Raw genomic sequence first — 18988 nt, 5'->3', positions numbered from 1 at the left:
GTTCCAGTGACACAAAAAGATGAAACCAGAGAGATAAATTGAAGAGCCTTTTTTGAAAAGCCTAAAGAAGAATCAAAAGAAAAAGATGAGAACAGAGAACTCGATTAACCATTAAATTGATAAAAACTATTAAATTAGACTAGTGAAATAATCCAATCAAGTTAATCGTAATTAAGAAAACAAATGAAAGAAACAAAAATATTTTGAAAGAAAAAAATTTCTACAAATGGACTGAGTTAAATTCCAACAGATGGCGCTTGAAGAGAGAACCAGAATGACGAAATTGATTAATGAATCTTCAGTTTTGATTGTGCTCTCAATTAATTTGTTTGATTAGTCTAATCAATTAGTTAATTTCTTTTCTTGGTTAGCGTGAACCCTCAGGTGAGGGGAAGGTTTCTTTTAACATTTTCACTTGTGTTTGTTTATTTTCCTCCAAATTTTGGTTTGGTTGGTTTATTTTCATGGTGACAAAATGGCCTCCATTTTGGCCTCAGTGATGGACAATTAAAGCTTATCGGTGATCTATATGATTATTTTAATAGTATTTCTATACAATTTTCTCAACAATTTGATTCTAATCATTCTGTTACTTGTATTGGTAATTTTACTTTTGTATTAATCAAAAGGGAATTGTGATTGAAACGTAATTTTGAAATTCTCAATCATCAAAATCAACAAGTGATTATATTTTCTCCCCTTCAAGTTTTAAGTGATTAGGATGATCATTAATTTTTTTTGTTTGGATTGGAATCTGATCTTAATTAAATGGTAAGTTTTAAACTCTCTGTAATCTTGTAGACAATTAAATCTCTCGACATTTTAAATGTCTCATTTAAATTGTGGATCATCGATTATCGATAAGTGTGACAACAAGAATCGAAAATGAAAATGTTACAATTGGATGATCATCAGGAACTTGAATCCTTTTAATTATTGGTTCTTTAAAAGTGTGGTTCCTTTAATCAATGGGTTAAAATGGTGAGAGAGTCAATTGTTTACATTATTAAAAATTTGTTTCTTTTATTGTGTCAAAATTAACGAGCACATATATTAGCATGAGTAAGGAAAGAATGACGAAAACACCGAGTAAATATCATCGACAATTCAAAATTGTAAAGTTGTAGTAATTAAGGGATTGGGAATTACATTAGAATATTGAAAAGTGACCTAAATTGTATCTCTATTTTTTAAATAAGAGATAAATCGTCGAGCAGAAAAATATACAAAAAATAATTTGAAGGGAAAGATGGAGTTAATTGATTGATCATAAAAGCAAAAATGGTTATGAAGATGAAACAATGAAAAGATGATAATGATGATGATGACGATTAGAATAGATTACAAGAGTTTAATTTTGTATTCTATTTGATTAACTGCAATTCCAGACTTTTATCCAAGATGAGATCGTCCATTTCTTTATGGTAATCATGAGTTTCCGATACATCGGTCAGGCTACAATTAAAGGCGGAATCAAAGGATTCGGAGTGAAAAGAATTGGTTACAGGACAATTGGCGAGTTCCATTAAGGCCAAAGCTCCCATCAGTCGATCTGAACTAAGCTGCTCATAATTAACCTTATTATCGACGCTAATTGGCCTTTTAACTGGACTACTATTGTCGGTAATTGTTCCAGCATCGGATCCGTTGTCTTGAAGATGTTCAAGTTTAGCTTGGAGCTGAAGAGCGGCTCTTTTTTTCTTCCAGATGAGAGCCGAATTTTCCTGACAAGAATTACCCGTTTCGGAGACATGATCTAAATCAAGGTCCAATTTTCGTTTAAAAGGTCGATTTGAACAAGATTCCTTTGGTCGTTTTAATCCTTGTCTTTTGATTGATCGATAATAACCTTGTAACCAGTCAAGAATTTCCTGACTTGTGTTATTTAATGAACTGTTGGACTTTAAGATGGACACTGGTGACCCAATATCTTTATCTCTGGAGACACCGACCATCGGGTGAACTGGACACCGTCTATTTGCATGAGTAAAACGATTTCCACAACCTGAAGATACAAACACACGAGGAAAAAAAATAGAAAATTGATTTAGAATTTTTTTGTTTTCGAATTGGAAAATTCTAAAAGAGAATAGAAAATAATCACTTTACCTTCGAAATTACATACAAATGGCTTTTCACCAGTGTGAAGTCTCTGGTGAGTTCGTAATTGTCCCGATTGAGCAAATTTACGACCACAATCGGGGAAATCACACACATACGGCCTTTCACCGGTGTGTATCCGTAAATGGGCTTGAAGTGATTTCTCACGAGGAAATGTTCGTTTACAGACATCACACTTAATTGTAGAACCAATAAGTTCATTAGTTGTTTCCATGAGACTTGTAATTGTTTCCAATTTAGGTCGACCACGTTTCAATTTATTTCGATACTGTGAACCACTTAAACGATTCTCTGGACAATCATTTTCCGAGACTGGACTTAACTGAATGGTAGAACCAACATCATATAAATTAATTGAAGATTCAGAAGAATCTAATGGTCTCTCAGAATTCCAACCACCACCATGAAGAACAACATTACACGAAGTTATAGTACTATTATCATAGTAATAAATAGACGAAGGTGAAGATGTACCAGAAATTGGCGATTGAATTAAGGTGAACTTTTTAGCCAAAGGTGAATGAAAAGATGAACAATTTTTTGAAGAAATGGAACAATTTTCACCATCACCATCACTTCTAGAAATCCGATAATTTGATTTATCATCAATATCCTTATTCGTCTCAAACCCATGGTCTTTACCATTCGCAAATATAATAACACTTTCACTACGAGTTTTATTTCCAGAGTTTGGTGTTGACTCCATGGTTGTTGTTGTTGTTGTTTTCATCTGAACAAATTGTTATCAAGACACAAACGGAACACTTTCAAAGGAATTGACAAAAAAAGTTCTCCAATAATTAGAGATAAATTGTGTCCACAAAGAATTAAAAAGAATTAGTTAAAAACTGAGATTGTTCCCAACAAACTCACCAAAAGAACTGGTTAAAAGCGCCAATCCATTTAACAGGCAATTCTGTTTACCCGCTCAAACGATGATCCATTTTCCCGGTAAAATAATTCAACTCTATTGGTTGTGTTTGTTTCTTGTTTACTTGTTACCATTGAGCCTTCACTTGGCGCTTTGTTATTGTTGTTTCTCCCTCTCATCTTGTCTTCTTCTTTTTTCTCTCTCTCTCTCTTCTTATCATCATCCTCATCATCTTACTTTGTACATTTTGTAACCAATTCCCGCTTTGGTTGTTTTCTATTCTCCCTCTAAGTGAGTTCCCTCCAACTTTTTCCATTCTCTCTTTGTTGTTATGTTCACAGTAGAGACAAAGTAACAAGCCTCACATTTTCATCTCTAAGGTGATATTCCCATAGACACTTTGTTTCAACCCATTAATTTAATTGATCAGCAACAGTTGTTTAACTATGTTTCCATTTCTCATAGTTAATTTTTATAATTTAAATTTTCTCTTCTTTTTCTTTCAATACCAGATCAATCAGCTATAAATCGGTCACCTTGAGGCCTCTTCTATCATCATGAAAGGCTCCAATTTCCTCTGATCTGTTGTTCAACTTGTAATAGGTTTGTTTTGATTTTTAATTCAATTCTCAACAATTGGAGAAAGTTCTCATTACAATTATAATTTAATGTTGTAGTTTCTAATTGGTTGTTACCTTTTTTTTTGCTATTTTTTCTCTCTTTGTTTTAGTCAATCTTCTAAGAGATTATCCAATTAATATTCAACGAGCAATTATCAAAAATTCTGTTTGCTTATCGAGGTGAAATCAGCTGTTGGGTTTCAGGAAAAACCTAATGCATGAGACTGTTAACAACTGTGGTTTACACTAACATTGATAGATACTCATTAGATGATAGTATCCAATTTTTACTCGGCTGATGAAGCAATTAACTTGAGAGAAACACCATCAGCTGATACTTATCTTAATAAAGTAATAGCAGCTAATAGATGTGAAGCTTAGGCAATTCATCCTGGTTATAGTTTTCTCTCTGAGAATCGTGAATTTGCTGATATAATTAATTCATCCAGACTTATGAATATTGGTCTACCATTTTCATTGACCGACTACTCAATTAGCATCAGCGAGACGAGAATCACTTAAATCCTTTGGTGATCAATAGGTCCTTATTGAAAAGCATGTCGCCGATCAACATACAAGTAGTAACTTTCTGGAAGATTGTTCAGTTGAACGAAGGCTCCAGAAGACTATTGAACAGGAAACAGAAATCGAGACTCGAGCTGAATTGGACAAAGCCACTTTGCAAGCTACTTAATTGGTTAACTGGTGCTGGAGTTTATTTACGACCCTAAATCTTGTACAAATGAACACTCGAATTCAAGTTGAAGTACTTCTACCTGAAGAACTTCAAGTAAATGAGATTATAACTCGAGTGGATTTGGTTGAATAGAAAATACGATTTGCTCTTGGTGAGCCTTCACCAAATATCAAGAAGAGATTAAACTTCATAGACATGAAGGCCAGAATTCACACAATCCTTAGTATGATTTTGGTACAACGATGAAAAATACTGATTATGCTCAAAGCGGATGAAAACTGTCCGATTGGCTCACAATCGGTAATGAAAAATAATTAAGATGAAACAATCAACTGTAAATTATTAACAGTTTACCTTTAGTAATTGAACAGTTAAAAATTGCTCAACTTTCTCAAGTATATTGTTTATGTTACTTGAAAGCGATGATGAAGACATTATATTAGTGAAATAGTGTAACTGTTTTCTTCAAATTGGTCGAAAACGAAACTCACAATCTAAAACTTCAACTTTTTCATGATTATTAAATACGATCATGAGAGAATTAACTTGATCCGAAGTCTCTGTTATCCAAATGGAAGAAAATCAAAGATAATTTACCTGGTTAACTAAACTTAGTTGATCGATAATATTATTAAAACTTCTCAGCTTGATTATCATTCTTGCCAATAAGATGAACAATGAAGCGATTCTGGTTCAAATGAATCGACAACATTGAGAAAATTTTTACCATCGAAAAGGAGAAGAGACAAAACTGTCGAAATCATATCACTTTCTACTCTCTCAGTATCTTCCATATTCTCCCATTTAAATTGTAATGTTTTCTCTCTCTCTCTCTTTCCTTTTCGACTTTTTCTTCTCACTGGTTTTAAATGGACTTTCTTTTAAAGCCGCAGGCAAAATACCTCTGACATTTTTCTTGCTTGATTTTCTTTTTCTATTGTTTAGTTTCTCTCTTTTCTGGTCATTGGTTTTTCCTTTTTGTCCAGTTTCCTTGCACGTGCTTCTCTTGCTGATATACTTATTGGAATATCGAATTTCAATGGAACAATTTACCAAGTTTCAAACAATTCGAATGAGAAAATATAATATCAAAGCTGATAGGATATTCTGTTGATCTTTTTTGATCAACACCAAATTCTGTTGATATGATTACATAAAATTCAATGGCAACAACAAGAAGAATCCATTGAATCTTCAAGCCAAAGACAGAATCATCTCAACTCATCAATCTAATTACATGAAGCAAATTATATTTAGACTAATACATCTACACCTTACTTGTTGATTACATGTTAATCTATTACTCTTGCCTTCCTCTAACAGGAAATCTCTTTGTTATTATCCTGTTAAACTGTGAAGGTGACAATTAACTCTTGGAGGAATCAAAAATATCTAACATTATCCTATCACAATCCCGGAAACAAGTGATTGTGTTTTAATCCAGTAAATCTCAATTGTTTTCAATCTCAAAATCAGGATAAAATCAGAATACCTCAGTGTTTGTTTTACAATCTTCTCAAGTGAATACAAAATTATCACCAAGAGAAACATTGAGAACGAGAAACATTCAAGTTATTGAGAAATTGTTATGAGGATAAACAACAACAATTTAGTTGATGGTTTGAGAAAAATGTCAACAATTTATCATGAAAATGAAAGAAAAAAAGTGTTACAAGTGGCAGAGGCAAAAGGAAAAGACGAAGATGAAGATGAAGATTGACTTGAGACATTTTCAGTTGATAACATCAATGGTAGAAAAATTTGGCAATTAAGTTGATTGTGAACATGATGATGACTATGATGAGAATGAGAATGAGCAAGAAAGAGGAGGAGAAAGACAAAGAAGATAAAAATCATCTCCTCTGTATCTTGGCTCAAACGCTGAATAACTTTCAAGTTAAAAAAGATTCACATTTAGCCCAAAAAAAGTCATAGCGATAACTACGATTTTCCCACCGCGAATGAAACATCACCAAAGTAGAGAGCGAGAGAGAGAGAAAAAGATGATGATGAAGATGAAGAAGATGAGGGAGAGAGAGAAAATGAGAGATTCTGATGATGAAGCTTGAATTTTCTGTTCTTTTCTCATCTTCATCTCATCGAGAATTGGAATTTTCTTGAGAAATTTTCATTTCTTGTTAATTGATTGTGATCATCTTCTCTCATCATCATCATCATTTTCATCTCTTCATCTGAGGATAAATTTGATTCTTTCGTTTCATCAGTGGAGATAAAAAATCTTCTTTATCCAGGTAAGAATCAATTTCGTTTCTCTCTCTCTCTCTCTCTCTCTCTCTCTCTCTCTCGCTCTTTCTCACTCTCTTTCTTCTCTCTCTAACGGTCTTTCTTCTCTGTGTCTTTTCTCTTTCTTATTTGTCATCCCTTGATCATCCTTCTCATCATTATCTTCATCATATCATCTTATTGTTTCAAATTAACTTTCGAAATCCTAATCCTAATCCTAATCCTATTACCTTTGTAATCGTTACCAATGCTTTTGCTTGGCTTATCCAACTAACCCGGAAAATTAATTGTTATTCAATCAACTGATCATCTAATTGCAAAAATCATAATTTTATTTAAATTGTGGACAATTGTGATTATCGTTCGTGTGTGCGTGTGTTTGATTGTGTGTTTAATTATCATCGATTGTGTTTATTTCAATTTCGGGTTCAAATTTAATTTAATAATTGTGAATTTCGTTTTTCATTGCAATCAATTTCTGACAAACAATCAAAAGAAAGACACAATTAATTGCTGAAAAAGTTTTCACCAATTCTTTAATAACAATGCCCGGTGTAATGGCGATCGGCTCTGGCCTGATCTCAGGTCGGACTAATACAACCAACGAATTCACAGTTTACACCAATCGAAGTGGTTACCATGGACTCTCGGTGGGAATTGATGGACCTTCACGAGCGGAAATTAAATATACCGATAATCATGATGGAACAATTAAAGTCTCTTATGTACCAAGTGTCCCAGGTGAATACATGATTACCGTTAAATTTGATGGAATCAATTTATCAGGTTCACCATATAAGGTTCGTATTCGAGGAGATGAACCTTATAACTATTCATCGTCACGATCAACGGGCTATGATGGTTTTAGCTCGTCGAGTGGTGGCCTTACCTCGACCGCTCGTGCTCGAGTAACTGGACGTGGACTTTACTCTGGAATAACTAATGTTCAAAATGAAATTCTGGTGGACGTTAAAAACTGTGGGTCAGGTCGACTTCATTGGTCCATCGAGGGACCAGGTAACGTTGAGACCAAAAATCGCGGGGTCGACAACGGAGTCTACAAATTGTACTACAAGCCCGACACCGCTGGTAATTACACAATTAAAATTAAATATGATGAACGAGATGTACCCGGTAGTCCATTCAGTGTACGAATTGTTTAAAATTAGGTTAATTGTTGTCGTTACCTTTTCATTGTTAATACAGAATCAACAACAATTATCTTGGTCTTTCTCTTGCTCTTTATATATTTCAATTAGCAATTAGATTTAATTGTTGTCGTCGCCTTAAATCACTAATCCAAATTGTCCAAATTACAGATCAATCAAAGCACACAAATTTAACCTAATTAATTTTTGCTGATTATTTTTTGATTCTAATCTTAATTATATTTTCTGTTTCACAATTGTTAATTTAATTGTTACATTTTCTTTTGTTTCTTAGCTTTTCTTTTGATTTAACTTGATTAGATTGATTAACTTAATTGTTTGTCAATCTAAATTTACAAACTAATTTTTAACATCTTTTAAATCATGATTAAATCTCTCGCTAATCAGTTATATCGTTAACTTTTAATTGTACCAAAATTAATCACTCATTGAAGAAAAAAAAAATAAAATCAATTCATCAAGAAAACTTGATAATATAAATTCAAAGTTAATTATGTCATTTGACTCTCTGTTAATTAATATAAATTAAATTAGAATCATAATCAACCTTTGTCAAATTGTTTGAATATCTATTCATAGTAACAACAATTGATTTCGTTAATTACTCTCACATTTCATAACTGAATTAACATGTTAATCAAATTGGAAAGGAAAAAAGTAATTCAAGTAAAAATATAAATCCAAGGGAAAATTAACCTGAATCAACAACAAGAAGGTTAATTGTTGATTTATTTTTCTAAATTATAAGTTAAATTACGATTCGACTCAGCTAATTATCATCATCTTCTCATAAATATCACTTGAAATCAGTTCGAAATCATCATCATCCTTATCATCCTCATCTTCTTCATCTCTATTCATCCATCAACCCAATTCAATATGAAGATTGAACCAATTCCTATGTTTTACTTGGCCCTTAATTTTTTTGGTTCACCCGAACAGTTTAACTAACCTTAGCAATCTATTTTAATCCAGTTGAGTCGAGATTGATGATGATGTTGATGAGGAAGATTAATATTAATAGAAAATTGTTTTAAATTGGAAAATTCAATTCCAATAGTTGATCATTTGTCTTTTTGATGTTGAGCTTTGATAAAGAAAACATGAAACCTTCAATTCACAATTGAAACAATTTAGTTAATCAACTTTTCTAATTTTGTTCCTGTGTCTCTCTAATTGTCAATGTTAACTGAATTAACTTTCAATCGACCATCTAATCACCTCTCTTTGCTTTATTGTTATGACCAGTCAACTAAATTTAATTGTTTGGCTTATGCGCTTTTCTAACCAACTAATCAACTAATTAACTTGATCATCTCTCATTTCATCATTTCATTATTTATCACCTTTTGGATTGATTTCCCTTCCCACCAAAAAACCTTCCTGATGATCCACTCGTTTCCGTTTCCTCCTCTATCATTAGCTTTAGCTGAAACCATCATTATGGTTAATTGTAAATAAATCAGTAAAAAAAACAATCAAAAAAAACCAATTATCCAAAAAACCGCCCGATTAACTAAAAGCCTAATCACCAATCATTTCAGGAACCAACACAATTTGAGACACAATCAACAATCAACGAAAGTATTGGTTAATCAACAATCTCAGGAGACAAACAATCAGCAAACAAAAAAAAACCAGAACCAGAGAAACAATTAACTAATAATAGTTCTTGATCATCACTGGATTAAATTGTTTCAGTTATTTCTGCATTTTGAGAATTGATTGTAATCAATCAAAGATAAACAATTAAACATCACCAATCATCAAATTGAATTGAAGATTTGAAAAGACAAAAAAAATTGACCAAAATTGTGAAAGGGAAAACCAATCAACTTGTTTCAACCTAATTGACCTTTAAACACGATGTTTGGCCACGGAATAGCCCTTGGTCAAGGACTACTTTCTGGAAAAGCAAAGGTATTCAATGATTTTACCGTTCACACAAATCCGGACGCTGAATCGGGAATTTCAATCGGAATCGAGGGTCCATCAAATGCCCAAATGAGGTACACCGATAACGAGGATGGTTCAATTAAAGTCTCATATAAACCAATGGTTCCTGGTTATTATAAAGTGACCGTTAAACAGAACGGACTTCACCTGAAAGGTTCACCATTTGATGTGCCAATTTATGATCCAAGTGTCGGCACCGATCAACCATTTTATCCTAAAAGCTCATATCACAATCAACCCATATCACAATTAGATGAAACAACAATTAACCATTCTAATCATTATAACCATCATCTTGATCATAATTCTAGTTATCAAAATTTGAATGATAATTATATCGATGAAGAGTCCATCGGGTTAGAAGGACCTTTTGGTAATCCAAGTAAGGTCAAAGTTTCAGGTCGAGGTTTATATCGAGGTATAACCAATGTTCAAAGTGAGATAATTGTTGACACTCGAAAGGCTGGTTTAGGTCGTGTTAATTGGTCAATTTCGGGCCCTGGAAATGTACAAACTCGACATGTTCACATTGTCTCAGGTCTCCACAAATTATACTATTTGGCCGATGCTCGAGGTCTTTATATAGTCAAGATTAAATTCAATGAACTCGATGTTCCTGGTAGTCCATATAAATTAAGAATAATGTGATTATAATTAACAATTAATCTTTCTAAATTCTAATGTATTTACACCTAATCAACAATTAATCTGATTATCATTATCCTTCTATCTATCGATTGATTATCGATTTCGAAACAAACAAAAAACTTTTTCTTCTTCAATGTTTCTTTGCTTTTCTTTTTCTTTTGGTGTTGTTTTATTTTCCCTTTAAGCTTATGCCTCTTATCATCTTGTTTAATTTAATTTTTTTTTTGCTAATTGTCCATTAATTTGGTTCGCTGATTGTGTTATGTGTCTTGCTTATGATATACAGAATTAAAAATTAAGTACCAGAGTCTCAACAATTAACTTGATTACTTTGTCTCATCTCGGTTTTATTTGTAAACTTTAATCATAATATTTGTTTTCATTTTGTCGTAAAAAATTGTAACCCAATATTAATCTTTGTTAATTATCAAATGTAATTGTGATTAATAATTATTGTAAGAAAAATATAAATTATCATTTAAACAAAATTAAGATGATCAGTTGAATAACGTTAACAATTAATTGGGTTGGTTGGGGATTTATGTTAATACAAATGGAGATGAAAATTTTATCTCAATTGATTAAATTGTGGAAACTAAATTGTTGCCTTTTTTTCAGGTTATTAGAGTTAATTATCGAGTGACAATTATGGCCTCACTTGTGATCGCCAATGGTTCTGGTTTAATCTCAGCTATTCTGGGAGCACCAAATACTTTTACTGTTCACACCGGTCGATCTGGAATCGGTGATCTTTCCGTTCGGGTTGTTGGTCCATCTCGATCTGAAACTTCATTTAGCGATAATCACGATGGATCGGTAAAAGTGACCTACACAATAAGTAAAAAAGGAACGTATAAAATTTATATTACCTATGATGGTGTTCCCGTTCGTCGAAGTCCATTTACCGTTCCAGTGCGAGCAGCGGAACCCCGTCGATATTTAATTGGCCTTTCATCGGCCACATCACCCTCATGTTATTCAAGATCATCAAGGTTAATTAAGGTCACTGGTAGAGGTTTAAACAATGGATTAACTATGATTTCCAATGAGATTATTGTTGACACCTCAGCAGCGGCACCAGGACGATTGACCTGGACCATAACTGGACCTGGACACGTTGAATATCGTCAAGATTTACCGAAACAGGGTCTACATAAATTATATTATCGACCCTACAAATCGGGTGATTACATAATTAGAATCAAATATGCCGAGAGGGATGTTAATGGTAGTCCTTTTAATGTAATGGTCATGTGAACAATTAACAAATTGTCCCCACCAATTGGATTAATCAATTTAATCCGATTATCCAATCGTTTGAATCTAATCCGCTTTTTTCGTCTCAAAGTTAATCTTATCTTCTTCCCTCTCTCTCTCTCTCTCTGTCTTCATAATCTTGATGCTGATTAACTGATTGATTTATTGATCTCTCACATAAATTGCTAATTGTTACAATTAGTTGTCAATATTTGTAACCTTAACTAATGCTGATTTCCTTTATTATTATTATTAATTGCTCAATTAAATGACAATCTCATAGGAAAAATAATATTTTCTCACTTGTTAGATTTTCAATTGATTGTTGAAAATTGATTCCAATTGTTTGAATTAAAGAGAGAGAAACAAATCAAATTAAGCTAATTGTATTTAAGCTGTTGCAATGAAAATAAAAATAAAAATCTAATATTCATTAATTGTTGACCTTGTTCAAAATCAATTAGATTCATTTGTAACATTGAGATAATTTTTTTGCCAATTTTTATCTAAATTAAATTGTGTTAGGTCAACTTTAAACTTTACTAAATTCAACCAATTAATTGTTATTTCCAAATACAATTGTAGTAACAATTAAAGGTTAATAGAAATGAAAAAAATACAAAGATATAGATTAAAAGAAAAGTAAATTAATCCAATCGTAATAACCAATTAACTGGTGGAAATGAAATACGAGTTAATTGTTGGCAAATATTCAATTCTCCCAATCTTTAAATTGTAATTAAAAAAGAAAATTTAACAAAAATCGAACAGAATTTCTTGATTTTCGAATTTTTAAACTTTAGAAATTTGGAAACAGATTATTTTCTCTATTAGAAATAAAAATTGTTAAGAAAAAAGACCAAAAATCGAATTTAATTATTAGAGAGAAAAAAGTTTTTCTTTTGTTGATCAAAATTCGAGATTTTCTCAAAAATTCCAATAGATGGAGTAACTTTCGATTCTTTTTCTCTTTTTCATTGGTTGTTGAGCTTAACCGCTTTTCTGAGATTTAAATTTAAAAAATGTTTGTTTGTCTTCTTGTCTCTTTCCCTCTCTTTCATCTCCTCTTTCATTTCTCTCTCATTCGGTCTTATCATCTCTTTATAATTGTATCTTTGTGATTTTACCATCGGCTTTTTTTGATCAACATCACCATTTAATTCAATTCCAATCCATCTTGTTGATCATTCATCATCTTCTCTTACCAACCAATCTCTTTGAATTTTGTTTATTCAACAATTTACTTCACCATTTTGAATCTTTTCCCTTCACTTTTTAATTAATCCTTTTTGTTTGAACCAAAAAGGCTCTTCCTTTGGTCAATCCTAGTTTTTGGCGATTTGTCCAGTATCTCTTTTTTTTTATTCATCTATTTTCTCCATTTTAACTAAAATTCTTCAAACATTTTCAATTTTATTCTAAATTTTAAATATGGATGTTACTAGAAATCGTTTTGTAAGTTTCTCCATTTTGTGACCTTTGTTTTATCCTCTATATTTTCTCATTGCCTTGTTAATATTTCATCATTTTCTTTATTCTCATCTCGATTACTAATTGTAATTCTATGTTTTCTTTTCTCTTTCTCTCTTATTATTAGGGCGGAAATCTTTTACTCAAGCCTAATATTGAAAACAAACATGGCCAACAAGGAGTTCTCTTTAAAAGATCTACTGGTACCAGCAACAGTTCCTTAATTAACCAAGTGAAAAGATCAGCTCTCCAACAGACCACTAATATTCAAAATAAAGTGATCAATGAGGCTTCTAAGCTTAACCTCAAATCAATTAAAGATGAACTACCTGACCCAATCAAACCTGTGTCAAAGGTAATTACTGCTAATATAATTTTCTTTGTTTTATCATCTAATTGTTTCAAACTTTTCTCTTATTGTCTAATCAGGAATCTAGTGAGTCAGTAGCCGAGGCTAAAGGTACCAATAAACAATCACAGAATGTTAAACAAGTTACTGGTGAATGTCCAGTTGAAAAGGTTGTCTCTAAAATACCTCGACTCAGCTTGAGACCTTCAGGTATTGCTGAGGTCATCGCAAGGAGAGTTACTAAAAATTGTTTCTCAAGCGCAATTATACCCGAAGACGTTGAAAATATTGATGAAAACGACGAGCTAAACGTGTTCCTGACCACTGATTATGTTAATGACATTTACAAATATTTAAGGCAACTTGAGGTAAATTAATTTGTTCAATTCTCTTTTAGACCAAGTTTTCTCATCAATTCTTTAAGTTCTTTATAATCCATTGGTTATCATGTTTATTTGCTTCAACAATCTAAATCTCTAATTCATTTCGTATTTGTTTATTTCTTTTACAGTCTAAATATCAAATTAAACCAAATAGTTTGATCTCACAAAAAGAATATACTCCAAAGATGAGGTCGATTCTCATCGATTGGTTGATCAGTGTTCATTATCAATTCCATCTAACACCGGAAACACTTTATATGACTGTTGGAATACTCGATAGATTCTGTCAGGTAAATTGTTTAACTTTGATTTAATTTACTTTCAAATTATTAATCATATTTTCTTTAGGCTGAAAATATTAACAAAAATAAGGTACAATTGGTTGGTATTACTTCAATGTTCATCGCCTCAAAGTATGAGGAAATTTATCCACCTGAGATGAACGACTTTGTTTCAATGTGTGACAATTTGTATCATAAAAAGGACATAATTAAAATGGAGATCGCCATTTTGAAAGGGTTAAAATTTGAATTAGGACGACCACTGCCATTACATTTCCTCCGTCGAATGTCAAAAGCCGCCCATGCAGATGCTGTGATACACACCATGGCCAAATACTTAATGGAATTGTGTCTAGTTGAATATGAATGCGTTCACTGGGATCCATCATTAGTTGCGGCCACCGCTTTATACACAACCCTACGAATTGTAGGTGAAGGTTCAAACCCTTGGAGTTCAACCTTGAAATTTTACTCTCACTATAGTGATGAGCAACTTCAGCCTTATGTTTCGGTTCTTTGTAAAATAATTCTCCGAGCACCAAACTCTAAGTTCCAGGTAAACAAAAAACACCTTCGAAACACTAAATTCAACTCACAAACAATAATCAATTTCTATTGAACAATCAACTTTAATTTGTTCTCTTCCCTTGTCTCTCTCTTTTAGTCTTGCCGTAAAAAGTATGGGTCAACAAAATTATCTCGTATCTCGAAACGTCCAGAATTAGAGTCTCAAGTTATCCAAGATATGGCCAATGGATTATTTCTTGGTAAAAAATCAACCGTCACAAAGCAAACTCAATCTTCATCATCATTAACAACAATTCAAGAGAAACGTTAATTGTGTTCTCACTATACAAACAGAAACAATAACAAAATCCTCTCGTTCTCTTGCACATTTGAGTGAAAAATTGAAAAGAAACTTTTGATGATAATATTTACCTCCATGATATGATCCAGATGAAACTAAAAAAATCACCTAACAATTAAGAGGAAAGATTAAGCATGAGTGATAAAGAAAGAAAGAAAAAGATTAACGACTGAGGAGCTTTTCTGTAAAATCATATCTCTTAACCCTTAATAAATCTCCATTCGTATTGCTAATCCAACTTTAATCCAACATAAAACAATCAACAAAAAACCCAAAAAAAATTCCTAATCCTTCCCACCCAATATTCAATGGAGATTATATTTCTGGTTCTGATTGTTCATTGCCCAAAACCCTCTTCTCCCATTCCCTGATTTTTACTAAATTTTGACTCAAATCCTAAAACTGTGATTTATAAATTACAATTGTGAACAATCAACAAAGGTCCAGTTGACTTAATTGTCCACAATTAAGACGACACAACCGCAAAGAAAACCAGACGCAAAGAAGGAGCTGAGAGAGAGATAATCTTAATCATCTTTCTTTATGTGACAGATGATATATATATTTTTTTAATTAATCTTCCAATTTATAAATTACTAATCTTAATTAACAAAGAAAACATAATATTAACAATAATCCAAGAGACACATTAAGAGGCTTGAAAAACATAGTGAGACAATAACATGAACAAAAACCAAAAACAATTAACTAACCAATAAGTTAAATTATCGTCACACTCACACAAGAAACAAAAAATAAACTACAATTTAAAAACAACACCAGCAAATACAATTAAAAGTTAATCAATTAGATAAATAAATAAATAAATAAATTAGGTTAATGAAATGAAATTGTAAATGATTATCTCGGGTTAATCATTTGCAAAGTATTTGATTGGAAATGATTATTGGTAATTAATTGTGCTCGTGATAAACTAGTGTCAATGTCTCGTTCAGATGATTTAATTTGATTGTTCTCGTCTTGATTAACAGTTTTCGGCTGATTGTTGTCATTTTCAGAGGCCACAGCGGTTTTAATTTGCAACGATTGGTCGCCAACTATTGAAGCAAAATCAATCGGATTAAGTTGATTGTTTTGTCCATCGGAAGTTAATTGGTAACTTTTAATGTACCCGCTGCCCTTGGAACCCGCTTCGTAGTTGTTTCCACTTGCATCTCCTCCGTCGCCACCCTGATCCTTTTTCCCACCCTCATCGGAATTACCACCGTCTCGGTATCTCTCCTGTGAGGCCAATTCCGATTTCTCCTCCCTGACTGTTACCCGCCGGTGGTAATCAAGGTGTTTCTTAATATTATTCAAATCATTTGAATCCCCTGGTGAAGATGTTGATTGATTGTCTTCATTGTTTTCTAATTGTTGTTGTGCTTTTTTAACGGGAAATCGTCGATTCTTCAATCGCGGTGTATCCTCATCATCGTCATCGCGATTAACATGATTACCTCTTTGAAGGATTTCTCTGTATTGTTTACGGCGTAAATTGTTGATGTTTTCTTGATTGTTCTCATCGTTATTACCTAATCCATTTCCATTATTATTCTCACCGTTTTCTGAATCCTCTGATTGTCCACCGAGTAACATTGATACAACTCGATTATTTGGACTATTGTTGGCAGAATCGTTGACATTTTCTTCATTATTATTATTATTATCGTTTCCGTTAAGTTCTTGATAATTATTTGATTGTCCATTTAATTGTTGATCGATGTTTTCACTTTCACCCTTTTCTTGTTGACGTTGTTTCAATAATCTTAATTGTTGAACAATATCATCATTCTTAGTCTCTTTATCGGAGGTCATCGTACTTTTGGCCATATTATCGATCCCGTTTGTCTCCGTTAGATCTTCCGCTTTCGAGTGGACAACGACACCTTTTTGTTTTTCGATATGTTCATCGATTTTACCCTTATCATGATGTTCTAAGTGTTTCTTTTCAGCGATCGAGTGTTTCTCCTTTATTTTCTCACCTCTGTCCCAATGCCAACGCTTCACGAATCCATCGCCTTTGTCCCAGATCATTTTCACGAATTTATCTTCATTTGAATGTGAATCATGATCCAAATGGTCAAGTTCTTGTTCCTTGTGACTTTCCAATAATCCCTTGTCAATGTTGACCACTTTACCTCCACCAGTGGCACTCGAACCTTGACCGGAAACACCAGCTTCCTGTTGAGAACCAGATTCACTTTCTTTCGTCGATTCTTTCTGCTTATCGTCGTCCGAAGTGAACAGTCTGAAAGAATCGCGTCTCTTTCCGTATGGATCTTTTTTCCTATTCTTTTTCAATAGTCGATTTAATTTCCTTGACCCTTGGTCATTATCGTCAAATGAATAGTGATACAAAGGTTTCATCTCAATCAATGTTGTTTCCGTTGGTTCAGTTAATCCGATTTTGGTTATATCTCCACTTACACAGTGTAAAATTGTCTCAATTAAGATGACAATTAACGATGATCGATAAATCAACTCCATTGGAAAGCAGAGCACAAAATTTTTAACCCAATCAATCAATTTTCCAGATAAATTAATCACTACGATGATGATTAGAATCACTTGTAAATCACTTTGATCAGAGTTTCTGTTGATTACTTGATTTTAATGTTGATCATTTAATGTTGGTAATCAAACTGATCGTTGATTGAAATGTTCATCCGATGTTATCGTTGTGTAATCAATTGATTAACCTTTTAATCAGACCATAGAGTGATTGTATTAACTGTTTAGTTAATTGTTTCCTCCTCTTTAATTGTCTTATTGTCAATGTGATTGTCATAATTTTAATTGTTCAATGAAAACTTTAATCCAATTACCTTTTTGAATGGGAAATTAGAAAACCTTTAACCCTTAATTATTACAAATTATATTGTCTTTTTAATCAATATGATAAATTGTTACAATCTTATTCAAATTAGTTAAGGCATAACGAGTTGAAAGGTCTTCTAATTCATTGATTAACTAATTTAATTGTTGAGAAAAACTCAATTACTGTTAAGAGGCTACTTGGTTGATCTCAATTAAGTCTAGCTGATTTTTTTGCTCTCCTCTCATTATATTATGATTTAGTTAATTGTTACAATGTATTAGACAATCATCACATCATAATCATTGATTTAAATGTTATGATTGTCCGTTAATTAAGTTAATTGGTTGATTACAATAAACAAATATCATCGTTAATCAATAGTTACACTTGGATGGAAGAGGAAGAAAAGTTCAAATAATTTGTTTTAATTGTTTCATTTGTACAACGACAATTAACATTTCATAGATTTGGATGTCAAATTTAATGATTAAAATCAATTGTTAATTGTGAGTGAAACAATTTATAAAAAAAACAGAATCACAATTAATCATTGAACTTAAAGAGTGAGATGAAAAAAAGTCAATATGATTAATGAAAAAAACTTTAGGCTTAGGATCTTAATTGTTGATATTAATTGTATTCAGATTAACTGGACAATTAACTTGTAGGTGATTTGATTCATCATTTAGTTGTTGTAAATAACTTTTCATGTCCAGTCGATGACCATTACTAATATAATTGTTATCCAATTATCTAAAAATATTTAGATTAATTAAATGTGGCGACAATTTAAATTGTTGACAATTACAACTGATGGTCAATAATTAAGTATTTATACACAATGGAAGCAATTAAATGTCTCAATGTTTAGACACTATTTTTGATTCAAGCAATTTGATGAAAATTTTTGTGACTAAATTGTTGACAATTAGAGAGAGAGTTGAGAAAAAAAATGTTGATTGTTGAATGAAAATTAAGTTTAATCAACGGATTAGATTAATCCAAACCTAATCCATTTGAATTGAGAAAAACATAATAACCTTAAAGGTAAATTTGATTGTTGATTATTTCCGATTGGAAAAATGAATGTAATTAAGCAACAATCTAAACCAGAATCAAGTACAATTAATAAGCACTTTGATTATCGGTAAGTTGATTAGTCTACTATTTAAATGGTTACAAATGATTGTAAACAAATGTTGGTGACAATTTGGTGTTTCGTCATCGTCGGTG

The 18988-nt window shown here is 32.1% G+C and overlaps 4 protein-coding genes across 7 annotated transcripts; 2 read left to right on the top strand and 2 right to left on the bottom strand.

The window, feature by feature from the left end:
- Positions 1-984: 984 nt before the first annotated feature.
- On the bottom strand, positions 985-3097 carry LOC128387372 (zinc finger protein 367-like). Its single transcript, XM_053346567.1, has 2 exons — positions 2110-3097; positions 985-2005 (listed from the first exon to the last, which is right to left on the bottom strand). The coding sequence occupies exons 1-2, from the start codon at positions 2849-2851 to the stop codon at positions 1365-1367; spliced, it is 1383 nt and encodes a 460-aa protein (XP_053202542.1). The 5' UTR covers positions 2852-3097; the 3' UTR covers positions 985-1364.
- Positions 3098-3232: 135 nt separating this feature from the next.
- LOC128387377 (filamin-C-like) lies at positions 3233-10652 on the top strand. Of its 4 annotated transcripts, none has more exons than XM_053346574.1 (4): positions 3233-3372; positions 3505-3595; positions 3723-6561; positions 9267-10652. In XM_053346574.1, exon 4 carries the CDS (start codon positions 9589-9591, stop codon positions 10324-10326), a length of 738 nt encoding a protein of 245 aa, XP_053202549.1. In that variant the 5' UTR covers positions 3233-3372; positions 3505-3595; positions 3723-6561; positions 9267-9588; the 3' UTR covers positions 10327-10652. The 4 variants fall into 4 exon arrangements, with proteins under 4 accessions (XP_053202549.1, XP_053202552.1, XP_053202551.1 ...); XM_053346577.1 differs by having other exon boundaries at positions 7076-9341; XM_053346576.1 differs by having other exon boundaries at positions 7054-9341.
- Positions 10653-12726: 2074 nt separating this feature from the next.
- Positions 12727-15708, top strand: LOC128387373 (G2/mitotic-specific cyclin-B-like). Its single transcript, XM_053346569.1, has 6 exons — positions 12727-13038; positions 13181-13408; positions 13483-13770; positions 13914-14075; positions 14134-14622; positions 14731-15708. Exons 1-6 carry the CDS (start codon positions 13015-13017, stop codon positions 14902-14904), a joined length of 1365 nt encoding a protein of 454 aa, XP_053202544.1. The 5' UTR covers positions 12727-13014; the 3' UTR covers positions 14905-15708.
- LOC128387331 (myb-like protein D) lies at positions 15584-17424 on the bottom strand. The gene is made up of 2 exons (XM_053346502.1): positions 16395-17424; positions 15584-15591 (listed from the first exon to the last, which is right to left on the bottom strand). The coding sequence occupies exons 1-2, from the start codon at positions 17422-17424 to the stop codon at positions 15584-15586; spliced, it is 1038 nt and encodes a 345-aa protein (XP_053202477.1).
- Positions 17425-18988: the final 1564 nt, after the last annotated feature.

The sequence above is a fragment of the Panonychus citri genome, unplaced genomic scaffold (assembly GCF_014898815.1).
Source record: "Panonychus citri isolate SS breed McGregor unplaced genomic scaffold, ASM1489881v1 Contig00083, whole genome shotgun sequence".
NCBI classification, from domain to species: domain Eukaryota; kingdom Metazoa; phylum Arthropoda; class Arachnida; order Trombidiformes; family Tetranychidae; genus Panonychus; species Panonychus citri.
This window is presented reverse-complemented; position numbering and strand designations above follow the sequence as displayed.

Excerpts from the sequence above, each read along its gene's own strand:
- LOC128387331 (XM_053346502.1), bottom strand. The coding sequence starts at position 17,424 with ATGGAGTTGATTTATCGATCATCGTTAATTGTCATCTTAATTGAGACA.
- LOC128387372 (XM_053346567.1), bottom strand. The coding sequence starts at position 2,851 with ATGAAAACAACAACAACAACAACCATGGAGTCAACACCAAACTCTGGA. Across the intron at positions 2,006-2,109 it reads ATTTGTATGTAATTTCGAAG|GTTGTGGAAATCGTTTTACT; the intron begins GTAAAGTGATTA and ends TTGTATCTTCAG.
- LOC128387377 (XM_053346574.1), top strand. The coding sequence starts at position 9,589 with ATGTTTGGCCACGGAATAGCCCTTGGTCAAGGACTACTTTCTGGAAAA.
- LOC128387373 (XM_053346569.1), top strand. The coding sequence starts at position 13,015 with ATGGATGTTACTAGAAATCGTTTT. Across the intron at positions 13,039-13,180 it reads ATGTTACTAGAAATCGTTTT|GGCGGAAATCTTTTACTCAA; the intron begins GTAAGTTTCTCC and ends TCTTATTATTAG. Across the intron at positions 14,076-14,133 it reads TACTCGATAGATTCTGTCAG|GCTGAAAATATTAACAAAAA; the intron begins GTAAATTGTTTA and ends TATTTTCTTTAG.